This window comes from Ornithodoros turicata, chromosome 1 (assembly GCF_037126465.1).
Source record: "Ornithodoros turicata isolate Travis chromosome 1, ASM3712646v1, whole genome shotgun sequence".
NCBI lineage: Eukaryota > Metazoa > Arthropoda > Arachnida > Ixodida > Argasidae > Ornithodoros > Ornithodoros turicata.
Genome location: NC_088201.1, coordinates 26117846 through 26134600, shown reverse-complemented (window position 1 = coordinate 26134600; position 16755 = coordinate 26117846). Strand labels below are relative to the sequence as shown.

Genomic DNA, 16755 nt, shown 5'->3' with positions numbered 1-16755 from the left:
CAGTTTGCCGACGACATGGCTGATGGATGATTATGGACATCTGGTGTTTAGTGTTTACGCTATGTTAAACACATTAGAAGACGAACACATAGGCATCACTCGATACATTTGGCACCAGACATAAGGCAGGAAGTGGCTTGTCCCGACAACAAAATTCTAGCATCAACGTTCAATGCAACCGCGAAAGAGTGATCTTCGAATCTGCTCAGTCTCCCGCTACTGATCGCTGCGTATCTTACCACGTAAACAGAAAGATACTACGAGGCCACGCAGTCCGTCTGCTCCTGATAAAGTGACACGTACTACCGTTGTTGTCTGTGAGTCGTCAGTAATTCCGTTGTGTTGCCGAAATCATGTTAAAAGCAGTGATTTTAGTCGGAGGTCCCCAGAAAGGGACCCGATTTCGTCCCCTGTCATTCGACATTCCAAAACCGTTGTTTCCTGTTGCCGGTCTACCGATGTTACAACATCTGATCGAGGCTTGCTGTCGCGTACCGACAGTGCGTGAAATACTGGTAATCGGCTTTTACCCTGCGGATGAGGGTGGTATTTGCTCTTTCATCTCAACAATGTCACGGGATTTTAAGATACCGATCAGGTACCTGCAAGAGTACACCGCCCTTGGTACAGCAGGTGGCATTCACCACTTTCGAGATCAAATTCGCCGCGGTGATCCTGACGCCTTCTTTCTAATTAATGGTGATGTTTGCGGCAATTTCCCCTTGCTTGAAATGCTCGACTTTCATAACTCATTGCCATCGGACAACATGATTACAATGTTGGGAACCGAGGCTACTCGTCAACAGTCTCTGAACTACGGCTGTATTGCTGAAAACAAAGCTACTCATGAGGTCCTCCATTATGTTGAGAAGCCATCAACTTTTGTGAGCAGCATCATCAACTGTGGTATATATCTGTGCTCACCAGACATTTTTCAGGTACTCATATAATTTGCCACTGCCTTCGTGAAAGTGTACCTCTAGAAAAGTGTCATGTTTGTTCTGTTGTCCTGCAATTCAATTGCCACAAGCGCTACTATGCCACTAAATGACTATTGCTCCCCTCCAATTGATGATATAACCTCTCACAACGATGTTCCGTTGTTGTTTTTTAGTTATTATTAGAACGAACAGGGGTGTTGTCTCAGTCACTTCAACACTGCAAGTGTGTATGTATTTGTGGCATTTGTGTTTGTGCACTTGTTATACTGGAGGACACCTTTACATACAGTAGTGGAAGAATGACCTGTCACATACTTATAATATAGTGTTTTGACATCTTGGACATAAGTTTCCAGGCATACATACGACAGTATTTGGCATATGGCACCGAGTTTCACAGCATAGGCTTTAGTATGAACGAAGGTCATGGACACATCTTTAAGGGGCAGGAGTCACTACAACTGCTCACATCACTCGGGAGTTAATATACATGACATAAGCACTCAACGTTATAACTGGAGTTTGAGAACAGAACAGGATGGCAGATATTTTGTTTTCCCATCTGTTCACAAGCTCATGCGACTACTTGGTGGTTTCATGAGACTCCTATAGGAGAAATACAAGTTTATAATGCAGATACAGAAAGCATCTCATATGCCTTGTAGTTACTGCAAGACAGGTGACTGTACTAACTGTGGTCAGAATTTCTTAAAAATACAAAAATGCCTTTTTTATTTCAGTTACAATAATTGGCTATGTACTCTTGGTTAAGTGTGACACCTTATGGCTGCACTAGTGACATCCTGGAGCATTGCCCTAATTAATTTTCACTAATGAACATTTATTTATGACCGATAAAAGCCAAAGGACAACATCTGTTCCCTTTGCTGCATAGATACTGTTGCTGTTTTCAGGAAAAGGATCGGGCTAATATAGCGCTGTATTAGCATGATGCTGTTTCTGAAAACTGCATCGGAACACTAATGGGAACAGATGTTGTCATTGAGCTGAACTTCTGGCTTTTGTAATTAAAAAGTTTGTTAGTGAAGATTGGTTAGGGCACCGCTCCACGGGGTCGCTAGTGGTGCACAAGGTCCTGCGCGACTCTTATTTGCACCCTTGCAGGGGGAAGGGGTCATACACATCCAACTTCCCAGTGAAAAATAATCAGACGTAGGCTTTTCAGAGGGCACAGGACCTGTGAAAGGCACGCTTCCCAGCTGATGTGTTTGTTCTCATGCAACAGCAGTAAAAAGATACAGGACAAGAGCAGGAAATTCGAAAATAGAGAAGAAAGCACCGCTTGGCTTGTGGAATCGTTATTTGACATTATTTAGGATACACACGCTAATGCTCCATAGTGATTGCGAGTAAATTGTGTTTACCTCTCAAGCATTGCATGTAGTTTTATGAACTACTGATATAGCACAAAAAAGAAATACATAGCAGCTTTGGCCTCCTTACGATGAAAACACAGCAGCTTGGGCAAAGTTTCTTACTGGACAGTTTGCTTTTTCCAGGCGACAGGAGCTATCCTCAAGGAACGGGAGCCCACCAACCTGTTCAACTCTGCCAGTTCTATAGATTCAATCAGTCTCGAGCAAGACATTGTCGCCCTCTTAGCTGCACAAGGGGGTCGTAGGGTCCACGTCTACCTGACTGATCTTTGGTGGAGCCAAATGAAAACTGCTGGATCCGCGATCTATGCAAACAGGCATTACCTGGAACTCTACCACAAAGCACATCCGGAACGACTCGCTCAAAATGGAACAGGGAAGCCCGCTATTATAGGGGACGTCTTCATTCACCCCACTGCCACGGTCGACAAAAGTGCGACTCTTGGGCCAAATGTCAGCATTGGACCGGGAGCCACGGTTGGTAGTGGAGTTCGCATACGTGAATCCATCATTTTGGGTAACGCAGTGGTCAATGCCCACTCCCTCGTGCTGCACTCTATTGTTGGCTGGAACAGCACAGTAGGCACTTGGACACGGGTTGAAGGGACACCGTGTGATCCAAACCCAAACAGGCCATTTGCAAAAATGGAGAATGTTCCGCTGTTCAATACGGATGGACGACTGAACCCTTCCATTACCGTGCTTGGGTGCAACGTCACAGTACCGTCCGAGGTAGTGGTGCTCAATTCGATCGTCTTGCCCCACAAAGACTTGGGACAGAGCTACAAGAATGAAATCATCCTTTGAATGCTTCACGCTGGTGTTTACCAGGATTGTGCTGGACATTTTGTGTACACTCTGGGGCATTTTGAATATTACAGTGTCAAGTCTGAAACCACTACTGAAGTATATGGAGAGTATGGGGTTAATGAAATAATATGGGTGTGATGATGGGCAGAAATAAATTTACTATTCTCAGTGGTATCCAGCATATGTTGAAATGATACAAGAACTTGTGGGACTGTATCTTTACTGCAGTTCGATCGCCATACCTTTAAAATATTGCAGGTACTGTGGCACCAGAAATAGCCTTTTGCACAGAGTGGAGATGTGCTTACTACTATTTCTGTATGGCTTCAAGTGCGAAGTAGAAAGTAGTAGTTATGGGGTGTACTTTTTCATGGACTGCTGAATCTTGAACATAATATATCCAACAATTTATCGAGGGCGTTTTTGGGTGAACTCGTCCAGAGTAAAGAATGGATGTAGTTTGGGATGACTCTCTGCATTGATGGGAGTCTGCAATAAAAGTTTACTGTAAAAGGCATTGTAGCCCTATGGAAGGTTGCATCCATTATTTTGTAACAAGTAAAAAGCAAGGTGGGGCTAAAAAAAAACAAAAAACAAAACAATGAATAAAAGAAAATCAGGAGGAGTACAAATTAGGATTGCAAGCACTGGGATACATATGAGTGCAGTGCTCAGTCGTGGTGCGCAAGAGAGCTTTCAATCTCGTGGGTCAGAAAAGCTCCTTCCTCAGCTGTCAGTCTACGACGTCATGTCACGCCATTCGCCCAAGAGTGAGGTGTGTGTCTTCTTTTCCCTTTCTTTTTGCGGGTGTATTTGGTGCCACCCGTCCCATGTCTGAAGCAGAGCAGTCGACTGAGCAGTCGATAAAAATGCTCAGGTGATCGGACGTTGCGATACGTCAGAAGGAGCTTAGGTAGATCACCATCACTGCACGCACTCTTGTAGTCTAATCTTCTCAGGAAATTCTCCTTTAAGCTATGCGTGGTGACATGGTGACTGCTCTGCACACTGTGAAGTGGTCCACGATGCTAGCTCTGTTCCAAAGAGGGGTCGGCCAATTTAGAGAGCCAGTAGGGAAAACTAAGGGGTTGCACTGTGATTCAATGCCCGTGGAAGACTTATGCTCATGACAGTATCCCCTGAAATGCTTTACAGAAAAAGGACGCTTTTCTAGAGTTATATTTAGCAGTTTCTGAGAAACTGCTTTGGTATACGGAACTCTACACACATCACCTATTTTTCCATTCCACAAGATAATTGCTCAGTATGCTCATCACCATAGCAAGAAACTAGGTGGCACTTACCCAAACTTCTTTGCAAACGACATAGTCATCTATTCATTTTATTTGTTAATGGGTAGATAATAATGGCTACATACATGTGATCAGTTTCATGGAAGGCTGTCAAAAAATATGTATTCTGTGCGCTAGTTTGTGCCACAGACGAGAAAGCACAAAAGAAATTTGTGTTGTAAAATCAAGACGAAGTAGAATGCAGCCTCACACACTTTAAAGTACAACATGCCTATACCCTCCTCATTTGTTTACCTGAAAAAGTCGTGAAACATAACACAGAACACCACAATACGCCTCAGCACTGAACGACACGCTCTGAACTATTGTACAAAATACCAAAGTTTGTTTGTGCATAAAAGAGCATTCATATAATCCTTCTGGCCAGTTCAGTATTAAATGGAAAGTGTTGGGAAAAAGTTGTGCCCAGAGTTTCATCCATTCACTCGCATGAAGTTAGCATGGACCTGAATGTTTCAGACAGCGCGCACAATAACTTTTAACTTTCATTGCTATAGCACTTATTTTTGTAAGCGTGATAAAAGCTAGATTGTAGCATATAAGGTGCTATAAGTCTGATATTAATCTTAGTATTGCAGAAATGAGATTTCATTGAATTTGACTTGGAGGTCCCTCAGTTCACGTTTGTGTTGTCCTCTCTATAGCCTTGCAATCACAAACTCTGCCCATAAAAATGAGAGGTTGTGATTGCAAGAACTAGGAAGATTGAACTGAACTGATATCAGGACTACTGAACCTGTTAAATAAAAATCATTCTGATGTGACACTTGAGTGCAGCTTAGTGTTAAGCTGTACACCAAATGATGTTCATAAAAAGCTCTCGGAAGCTTTACACCAAGTTGCTTTGTGCATACATGCAAATAACACTCGACGTTGAACATAATCAGAAACACTAAACAAGGCTCAATACACTGTAATACAATAGCTGTGATGAGGGATGACTATGAACCTCTATCATATGTAGATTGTAAAAATATGTAAACCACCACGAAAATAAAAGCAAGATGACCTAGGAGTTTGACTGCAGGGGCGGTACCAAGGTGGGTGGGGCCATCCCTTGTGCATTGAGGATCAGATCTGGAATGTGCCTGTCAAACTCGCGTTGAAGATCGGGCAGTTTACGATTGGCATCAATTACCTGGAAGCAGCAAGAAGACATGAGTGGGGCCCAACAAACACTGCAGGCAGTTTCCACTCCATATATGCACCACCAAACTGCACACCAACAGGTGAGAGGAAGTGAGCAAAAACCAAGGCGCATTACTAGGTGTATTGGCAGCTGTTCAAACGTGTATGATAGACACAAATACGAGGCAGAGGTTCCAAGACATTCAATGTCTCCAACAACCAGGATAAACTGAATATACATGATTTAGAGAAAGGTGAATGTGTGGCAGGCAAGGTCTGGATTCTGTACCTAACCACTTGCAAGCACTGCACCAATGAAGGACCTCAAGGAAAGACACACCTGGTCAATAGAGGAATGTGTAGCAGCTGTGTTTTGATTGGAAGAATCGTCCACCTTTTGTTCTGACCTGTTTTTGCCTCAATGGCAAGGACGAAGTCGGCAGAAGGAATAGCCATGAACACATTGTATGTGTCCTGTTTGAAGTACTGTCACTAAGTCTCAGAAATAGCATAGTGCAGCTGCCAGGCAGTGGGATCACATTTTACCACTTCCCAAGCTAGTGGTACAGTGAAACATGCAGACAAGCTTTTATCTCAGCAGTGAAGCAGGTGAAGAAAGCAGGTTGCTGAGCAATCATAAAAGTGCAGTCATATTGAACAACCCTGGTGGAAATGGTCTAGAATCCCAAGTGGTTTATGAAACCTTTTCCACTCTAAACCACTTACGTACAAAGTGGTTTCAAGTGGAAATGATTTCATAAACCACTTGGGATTGCAGACAATTTTCACCTGGGCAAGACTTGGAAAATATACACTATACAAATATATTCTACCAGGTGTAAAGACAAAAGATAAATGAAACAGCCAAAATCCATGACCATAACATGCCAGTTATAGCAGAAATCTTCAGTGACTTATAAAGCAATCAAACCTCAAAACCGAGCATGGCTTATAATTAGAGCCTGAAGTTTTAGGGTTTAACCAGATTCTTCCCCGAATTTGGACCCCGAATGAAGGTTGCCTCTTTAGGGTGAAACCAGATATTTACCCGGCAAATTGCCCTCACTCAGACGTGTGTAGGAATGTACACTAACTTGTTTGGCAGAACAATACACTTACATCACTGTTTGCACCAAGCCAGTAGAGTTAGTCTGCGTAACTGAGCCTGATTTCTCCCCGAATTTAGCACACTAAGTTTTTCCACCCGAATTCGCATGAATTTAGAGCACATGTTTATTTACCCGATTTTTACCCCCCGAATTTAAAAAGAAATATTTCCCGAAAACTTCAGGCTCTACTTATAATGAAATACTACAGATGTCATCAGAACTGTTTCCTTATATATAGTACTTATTAAAAAGCATATAGCAATACTGCAAGATAGTGACTGATCAGATGAGTTTGTAGGTGAGCACATAACCTTCTAGTAATATCATCTCTGAACGATAAACTGCTTAGTTCGCAGATACGCTAGTTCAAATTGATTTGAATCAAGCTCAAAGTGGTTCTTCACCTGCAGGACTCAGTTTGCCTTGATGACAATGTCACCTTGGCCTTGAAATGTGTGTGTATACCACAAACACACGTTTACAAAATAGTTTACTTTTTTTACTAACTGTACTTTACTAACTGTAGAAGGGCTGAAATAAGAATCCCTTCCCGTTTGACAATCCACATCATATGTAATGCATTCCATGATCAGATTACTGAGAAACAGGAATCTGAATGCTTCCCAGTGGAACAGCCATCCAGTTCTTATACGAACTCTTTTGCATTCTGTCAGGGTGGTAAAGTAATTAGAATTATGTCCTACCAATCCAAAGTCAACCTTTACCTACACTCAACTCACTTATCCACATCTCTCTTGTGTGAACAGAGCCTTTCAGCATTCATGTAACAAGGCACACACACCACAATCACAGCTCTTATGGATTTGGGTCATGTCATTATTTTTCATAACTTAAACTTTAAAGCTTTTCCTGCAGAAGGTTGCCATAGCAATTTTTCTTGCTTGGAAATTTCCCCAGTAGTTTATTCTTCTAGCTAGGAACAGATGCACCATCCATGAAGCAACAGGAGCACCATCCACATGACTCAGTGTGCACACTGAGTCACGTGGATGGTGCTCCTGAACACTCCTTCAGTTAGCATATTCAACAAACAAAGCAACACTCTCTGTGATACAAGACAACACAGCTTTCACATTACCTAGTGTTGCACGACTACATTTTGATTGAAGCATTTCAGTACATGACATCCGAATGTCTTTGTTCATGAATCTCAACGTGCAGCCCGATGGCAGAACTATAACATGTCTCTCCTTAGTGGACACATCAAATCCAGGTTTACATTACTGCAGAAATAAAGGGTTAGGCAGCAAGTAGTCTTAACTGGTTCAGTAGTTCGGCTTTGGTTCGCTAGTTGCAGATTGAAATCAGTAGCCAAATACTTAAAATACTTTGTTGGCGGAATAGAATTCAGCAGCCTCCTTTATTAATGTGATGTGTAGAGTGTGCAAATATTTATATTTTTCAAATACCGAAGCGAATAATAACCGAATATGGAATTTTATACTCGAATCGATTTCTCTTCCAGACCAAACATATATTTGAATAGTTACCATACATTGCCCATATAAGTGGACTTTTTGTTTAAAAAAAACGGATCTGTAAAATTGGGGGTCGACTTACACACAGTGTCAACCTATACGAAGAACTTGAGACTTGAAATCCCAACAGTGCGTGCTACAATGAAGGATGACAATCTGTCAAAAGCTGCCTGACAGCATATAAGTACAATCCAAGTACTTCCAATCTTTAAACAGTACGTCATCAAACTGCGCAAGTAGAAGGAGTTCCTGTTGAGCTAAATCGGCAACGCTGACCAAACTCGTTTGGATGAACATGCCATCCAGGCAGACTTTTACCAAAAAGTGCGACCAGCAAGTTATGTACTCAGCACCGGGAATGAAACGACACAACTGACAGTGATGCTGGTGTGCATTGCCGATGGTCAGTGCTGCTGTGTAGCTGTATTTATGTGTTTGGTTTAATGCCTATCCGCTTCGAGTATGTAAATACATATTCACTTCGGTTTTAAAGGGACAGTCATCTCCAGGAATGTGTGTATGAAACAAGTACCACAATGCTTGACCTCGTTGACCTGCAATGTTGCATTGACCTGTAAATGTCGAATCGGTGCTTTGTTAAGCAGTATAGAAGGTATTTCCACTATACTGCCTTTAAGCTGAGAGTTAAAGGTGAATTACTTCAAAACTTTGTAGATACTGTTGAAAATGCCTGTATGTGCATTCATTCATCTTAAACCTAGTAATCATCAGTACAATCTCAGCTTTCTTCACACCGAACAACAATTCTTACCAGGACTTTGGCAGGCAGTGGAAATTTTGACTTCCCAAGAAGCCAATTATCATGCAGTTCATGCAGAGTCTTTAGGTAATCCTGCAAAAAGAAAGAATAAATGTGTGCATTAGAAATATGGCAGTTATTTTGGCTTCTGTTCAGAACCAGCATCTCAGTTGTAAGAAGGACAGTTACCAAAGGCATTTCAACCTCTTCTTGTCGTTTCCGCAGCTTGATCCGTTCCAGGGCCACCTCGGGATCCGTTCGGAGGTACACTAAAGTGTGGAAGTTCAGTAGTAAAGAAAAAGAGACTGAATGCTGCAACATAAGTATGATCACAATTCTTTAAATGAGGGAACTGATGTAAGTCAGCCATTAGAAATGCACAAGTTTATCAGAACATGGAATAGACGAATGTTCTGACAGTGGGGTAATTCCCCCGAAATTTGTTCAGGCGTGTACGTGTACTCAACATTTTCGATCTTCCAGCAAAAAATATATTTGTTAGTTGATACCAAATGATGAAAAATAACCTCTTTCCAGTGTCCACACTGCAGTTGTTTTCGAGAAAGGGGTAGAAAAAAATGCACTAATCTTCCGGCCTGACACCAGTTGCGACTTCGAAGGCTTCGTTAACCACAACCGTATGTTCCATGAAGTCGAAACATTTTCCGTGTGTTGCCTGGCACGTGGACAAGGAGTAGACAACTTCATCTTGCTGTGCATTGCGTAGTTATTTTCTTAAAAAATGGCAAGTTGCATGCAAACTCTAAAATGTCCCCCTTTTGATGCTTTCATCAGTACGAAACGCTCGACGCAGAAGCGTAGGAAGTACACCGTTGTGTTCGTCTTTTGAAAGCTCTTTCTTCTGGTATAGATTTCGTGCAATATGTATGCAGTGGCGTGATAGCATTTGTCTTGATCCGGAAAGCGGTTCCATGAAATTCGCCCAATTTCGACGTTTCTAGCGAAAAAACAACATTAAAATGTAAGCTTTGTGTTTGTTTTTTGCATGTTAGAGATCCTTCGTTTACAGCGAAAATTAGACTTCGTTCTCAATCACGGGTGTGGTGGTGAAGTTTTGAAGTGGGTCGGCGAATGCATGCATGTTGTCGTTGACGAGGCCTCTCACGGACGCTTCTCGTTGCGGTGTCAGCATGAATTAGGAATTAATAAAGAAGCAAACACATTCCCATAGTGCATAAATGTAGGAGCAACTTCCTGCTCTTCGTGAGAGCGTTTTCTGCTGCTGTCCACTTAGCAGAAGTCTGCAGATAATGAAATCGCCATGGTGTTCCTTTTGGCGATGAAATCGTGTGCCTGTGCCACGTGATCAGTGCTGTTAAAATACCAGCTTACTGCCTTCCTGTTGTGAATTGTCCGGCTTTTCACCGAGGTGTTCTCAACAAGAAAGCATATTGTCTTCATATGCCGAAGAAGGAAACTCAAGCGTGCATGACCAACTCGGACTTGTGTGGAAATCACCTTAAATCTTTTGTGGTATTGTACATCGTACAGGTCAAAGAAGGTGGAAAAAGGTACCAAAAGGGGAAACGTTAGACGACAAGTTCTATCCGCGAAGCCTACATGAAATTAGGAAAAACAAGCATCCGAATATAAAGCTGAGCATGACCAGGTTCTACACGATTAGCCCTAAATGGGTGAACATAAGTCCCTGCAGGGAAGAGTGCGCATGCAGTTACTGTGCAAACTTCGAGCTCTTCATGACAGCTGCACTAAACAACTCTGAAAAGGAGATTTCTATAAAGAACATCACACAGGTGTGCAACATAAACTTCGAAGGATGCCTGACTGGTAACTATCAGCAATGCCTTGGGCCTGAAGTTCTTACAACAGATGTTTTGGGAATGGCTGACTACACTGAAATTGAGTAGGCGATGTGGGAAAATGGAAGCGTGCTAAGACGCACGGTGTCCATGAGTGATTTAATCGATATATTGCAGCACTGGGTTGGTCTATACATCAGCCACGATTACATCAGAACAGTTCAATGAGAAGAAATACGAAGAGAGAGAACTGTGGATAAGCCAGGTCATGTAGTTTTTCATTTTGAGTTTTCCCGAGAACTGGACGGTGATTCTACTAAAAAAAAACACACATGCACGCACGCACAAGGCACGCACACACACACACATATCCATTTACGATAATAGCAGGCACCTTTTACCACAATAAAATGCTTACGGCTTTAGGTCAGTGCTGTAGGAAAGATATATAGAAAATTCATTGATTTTTTTTTGCAGAAGATTTGATATCCTCAAACAACAAACTGCTACAAAGAATAAAGATTAGACACTTAAAGGGGCATTAAAGTGGTATCCAACATGACCAAAGACTGCCCAAGCAAGCAATGGCCGACGGTTGGCAAAAGGTCGGATGACAGTTGGCCAACGGCTCTTTCGGCCATCCAACATTGGCGCAGCGTTGCATAGTGATAGGCAGAGCGATGATTGGAAAGCCGTCGGCCAGGGTACAGATCCGTATCAAGAAACGAGCTCGTTGGCCAAGCACTTGCCAAAGCTTTGATCAATCTCGCATGGGGGAGAGGGAAACGTCGAATGGTCTAGCGCTGCATAAGTTCGACTTTCGATGGACCAAGGGAATTTCTCAAAACTAAAGCGGTAAGAAACAGAAGCATTACCTTCATGGCGAGTTAATACGACAAGCAATTCATCATTTCAGTGTCGTTTGTCTACGCGCCAAATTAAACTTAGACACGCCTCACCCTTCATTTTGACACACACGCAAACAGGTCTCTCGAATTTGCGGAAGCTCGCCAGACAAGTTATGTATAGTATCTGTTTTTCCTCAGGAAATGTTGTGGGAAATACGAGCAACAAACAAATAATGGTATATCGCTACCTTACGCCGCGAGACAATTGAGTCTGAAAATGAGGGAGGCCGCAGGAATGCTTTGGTCTGTATCTTGGCACAAGCTTGGCACAACGTAGGCTGGCCAATGCTTGGCAAATCGTTGGCCAAGGTACAGATCCGTATCAAGAAACAAGCTTGTTGGCCGATGATGTACCAAGCAAGGCTAGGTAGGCCAGCCTAACTATAGCCTAGCTTGGCCCAAACTTTGTTTGTTGCTTGGGTGTTGTTATCTTGTAAAGCACTGAATGGAAAGCATTCCCACAAAATATTTCTGCCCAAATTTCTTCACTGCAGCGCAATCTCATTCACAAAATCGCTGCCACGGCAAGAGCTTTAAGCGCTCGAACTGCAGACCACACGCCCCAATATGACGTTTGTGAGAGAGAGCCCTCTCATTTGTCTCGGAAGTGGTAGCAGACACTCCGGCCCGAGCAATGTCACCGACGGATGGCTGCCAACGTCACCTCGATCATGTGATCCCAGATCCAAAATGGAACGACCCTCCTTCACACGTCACATGGTGATGCGTGTCCTGGCGCTCGTCACGTGTCTATCGTGAAGGTGAAGGAGGGAGTTTCGCATACGGGAGATTCAGGAGGGCGGGGGGCCGTGTGCTGCTGTAGGTGTCGCGAGTTTGCTACGGGGTTATACTGATTGCGTGAAAACGTTTTTTCAGGCACCTAACATTCCATACTGACCAAAAAAGGGACAAGGTTGTCTCCCTCTAGACTGCTCCTTTAACTAACAGATAAAGTTTTCCCGCTGAAATGGTGTATGTTCCATGCCATTAACCTGAATACCAGAGGAAACAGCAAATGTAAACAAATTTAGTGTGGTGTCATAAAAATCATAATGGTCAAGTCAGCAATGCACCCATGCAACAAGTAGTTAGCACAAGAAACCTACCAATAAGGTCTATGCTGACTGGTGCACTTTCAAGGAGGTGTTGGTACCACTCATCCAGAATTCTGTATTCTGTCGGCTGCATGAACCCTCTGATCCAAAGAGCGAGCGTGCAATAAAGTGAAGCTCACTGCATCAAAATACTGTATGAAGCTATATTTTTAGACACGTGCAAATAATTATTTTAAGACCGAATGGAATATACGAAGCGAATTGCTGGACTGGATACACATGCAGCACATGTACAGGTATAAACATGTGCACAGCATGCACACACATTATATTCACATAGATAAATATCAAGTACAGCTCACTTTGTTTTATGCCCTTTCATGTGCAGTTTTTTACTTTACATGTGCAGATTCTGAACTATTCGAATACCTATATATTCGGTTTGCACGAAACAGTGATTTGATTTGAAATTTGAGTAATTCCGTATTCAATTCGGAAATCAAATCGAATATAGATTTTTTCACTTCGGTATTCAAGAAATTCAAATATTTGCACATGCATATATATTTTATTATTTGTGTGAAAAAGTCATCAACAGCTACTCACTTGTTATACAAGTTCTCTATGAACACGTAACGAGCACTGTGTATGGAACGTTCCATCATCTTGACTGGTGCACTTGAGGGGATCAGATGTAACTTTAACATTGTCAACTGCACGTAAGTCTGAAATGTGAGCCCCCATCGTCTTGGATCCTTGTACATCAGTTCCTGAAATATGTCAGCAGTATGAGGATCTTGTAGTACTGCACTAAATTTCACAACATGACTTTCTGATTAGTAACTATAGTTGTGTTCAACCTAAGAACGACATCTCGAGTGCTAAAAGAGAACTGTGTAATATATTATATTTAAGCCTGCAATAAGTTTTGTCAAACGTAAATATGACTCGAAGTAATTATATGTACCTTTCAAACACTCTGTTGCTGGCTGGTGGTTAACTACAGGAAGAAAAAGAGGCACTCGCAATGCTGTTCTTGGGCAGAACATGACTATAGGGTAAACAAAAGCAGATACACACCCGAGACAAATATAAATATTAATTTGGATAATATAAGTTCCCGAGTTGAAACCTGAAAAAGTCCGAAGTTTCATGCCCCCTCCCCTAGAGAAAACAATAAATAAAAATGGACCCGATGTAGGGGCTGATGTTGGGGGGGGGGGGGTCCCTCATCTCTTAAGCGGGTCTTAGGCAGTGCGTAGAGTACGCTGCCCAAGACCAGACTTCCTCTCAGAAAAATCATGGATCCGCCCATGGCCCAAATCCTGCTCCCAACACAGAACCAAGACATCTAAATTGCTAGCCTTTCTTAGCATTTTGTTCAAGATGACATATCTTTTGCCCCATGCCACAATTCAAGTTCATCTCCACAAAATAGAACTGCAGCAAGGTCCCCCAGCTTCAACCATTTTACTCATTCCAGTTCACTCACACAATGTTAAATGTTGCACATGGTGTCTCACCAAAAGGTTATCTCCATCAAGATCTCTCCATCTTCCGACAGGTTCCATGAGGGTCTGAAAGCAACAAAAATGGACCACATCAATGTTTTTCATTTATTGCAGAGCTTATCATGAAAACTGGGCCCATCATTGACGAAACATCTTACTTCTGTGTCTTTAAATTGCTGACAGTATTCCAGGAATGTCGTCTTTCCACATCCAACATTTCCTTCGACAGTTACCTAAAAAAAGAAGTGCTTGTAATGTGAACCAGTCTTTCCCTTGTCCCATCCAGGATATTAGAAGTGTGTGCTTACCGTGATCTTCTTTCCACTATTCACTGTTTTCTTCAGAGATGCATCACTAAGAACATCTGTAAAACATAAGGTATGTGCCCAACCGTGTTGTCTAGCATACAAGTGGAGTTCTGACATAGTTGCAGATTAAATGCCAGCACAATAATCATTATGGTTAGCATTTAATTTTAACTTATTTAACCCTTTTTTTTTTAAAGTTTGTAACCACACACCCAGGCTGATTTGCTCGGTGGTGTGACCCACAAAGAAATGGTCTGTTGATGAAATTGTTAAACAACTTTCGCACCAAATATTCCTACAAAAAATGTGCCTCGTACAACAGACGGGAACCATGAGAAAATATTGCCTAAAGTCGTCATTTGCGTTGCGTTTTCTGAGCAAAACATAAATACAAAAGTTATTCGACAATTTAAGAAGAACTGTACAACTTATTGCAACGTGTCTCACGAAAACCCTAGCAGTATGCTTACGTGGATCCATGTTCTTTGCTGGTGCGATTAGGTTTGCTTTCCCTTTATGGGGTACTATATCGAAACTATGCGAACTAAAAGCGCTAAAAGCCCATGCGTCTCCGCAAACTACAAATGAACAATCCCATATGATGTGAACCTACATTACACTTAAACGACATTGAATAAAAAAACATTGAATAATTAAAGCTGTAAGGGAAAAAAACAGTGCACGCACACACTTTCAACAAATTTTGCGCCAAAACACTGGCCAAAATCAAGTGTGATCTGATTGGACACTACCAGGTTCAGATTCACCAGGCGGGTGAGAGATGGCGCTGTGGCTGTACTCGTTTGTTATTCGTTACAGTTTTACGTTTTATTTATTATTACCGCGTTACAGCCCGCTCTACGCTCTACTACTGCTGCAGCGCTTCTGCAGCATTACCAGCATTACAATTACTCGGAAGTAAAATGATCTCAAAATGATAAAACTTTTTATCTCCTACAACTGGGTGAGACAACACAACCATTCGTTTGGCTACGGAGGAGCCTGTATATGCTTAGTAATTCCACGAATGCCACGACCGTGGTAATTCGATGATTTACAGTGTATGTACTCCAAAACTTTTAGAATAGTGTTTAGGAGAATACGTAGCCAATATTCGTCAGCCGAAATTTCGTTATGGGGCGCTTGTAGTACAGGGTGTGTGCAGAAAAACATGACCCGCATTTAGGCACATAGCTTGTTGCCTACCTAACTAACGAACTTCCGGTGGCGCACGATGGCGCATTTATGCGTGCGAAATCTGTAGAAAAATTGTGGAAGCCATACCCAGCTTAAAAAATAAACGGAACAACGAAAACGTCGGCTTCCGTGCATCAGAATAGGGCAACATGGTGGACAACAGGGTGTATGTGAAAGGGCAACATGGTGCACGTAGGAGAGTTGTGTTCAAGTACCGCTAGGGGAGCTATCGGTGCATAAATCGAAACGACGTCCAACATGGATGCTCATCGGTAGTACCCCTAGCGGTGCCTGCATAACTCTCATGAGACGGAAATGCACTACAATGCACTGTCATGACCGCCCTATTCTAATGCATGGAAGCCCATGTTTTCGCGCTCTGTTTATTTTTTTACACTGAGTATGGCTTCCAGGTTTTTTTTGTAGCTTTCGGACGCATAAATACGCCGTCGTGCGCCACCGGAAGTTCCTCGGCTAAGTAGACAACGAGTTACATGTAAAAATGCGGGTCATGTTTTTCTGCACACACCCTGTACATCCTCGTTACTTGCGCTTCGACATTTGAAATTGTAAAATATGGCTTACACAGACTAACAATGTTAACAATAATGGGAATGAAGTACGTGCTATGAGGCCATGCCTTTGTGTCAGTCATATAGCTTCAATAGCAATGTCTACTACGGGTGGACTGGCGATGATTTTAGCGCTTACCAAGAAAACGCTCGTCGCTGGTTCTTTTCGGAAGTTGTTGCCTCAGCATGTTTCGAGCCAAGAACACAAGTCTCCCCATATAATGAGAAACTCGAGTAACCATGATGCCAACATGCATACGACGGGCTATTCGCGACAGTCATTATGTAGCCAAAACATGCGCGACATGTTTTAGCGCTCACATGTTTCGGTTTGTTCGGCAATGATGATGACGATGACAGTGATGGTGATCATGAACGAACCATGGAACGAACAGTGCGACTTTCGAAACTGACTGTGAGTAAGTGAGTAAAGCTGAATTTCTCTCAAAAGACCAATTATACGAAT

At 42.4% G+C, this 16755-nt stretch overlaps 2 protein-coding genes across 3 annotated transcripts; one reads left to right on the top strand and one right to left on the bottom strand.

The window, feature by feature from the left end:
- Positions 1–3322, top strand: LOC135377714 (mannose-1-phosphate guanyltransferase alpha-A-like). Its single transcript, XM_064610328.1, has 2 exons — positions 1–938; positions 2462–3322. The coding sequence occupies exons 1-2, from the start codon at positions 354–356 to the stop codon at positions 3143–3145; spliced, it is 1269 nt and encodes a 422-aa protein (XP_064466398.1). The 5' UTR covers positions 1–353; the 3' UTR covers positions 3146–3322.
- Positions 3323–4640: 1318 nt separating this feature from the next.
- Positions 4641–16638, bottom strand: LOC135377713 (thymidine kinase 2, mitochondrial-like). 2 transcript variants are annotated; one of them, XM_064610326.1, is made up of 9 exons: positions 16429–16638; positions 14521–14576; positions 14371–14445; positions 14225–14278; positions 13308–13471; positions 12753–12841; positions 9147–9226; positions 8970–9050; positions 4641–5599 (listed from the first exon to the last, which is right to left on the bottom strand). In XM_064610326.1, exons 1-9 carry the CDS (start codon positions 16544–16546, stop codon positions 5471–5473), a joined length of 846 nt encoding a protein of 281 aa, XP_064466396.1. In that variant the 5' UTR covers positions 16547–16638; the 3' UTR covers positions 4641–5470. The 2 variants fall into 2 exon arrangements, with proteins under 2 accessions (XP_064466396.1, XP_064466397.1); XM_064610327.1 differs by lacking the exon at positions 16429–16638 and adding an exon at positions 14991–15238.
- Between the last annotated feature and the right edge of the window lie 117 nt (positions 16639–16755).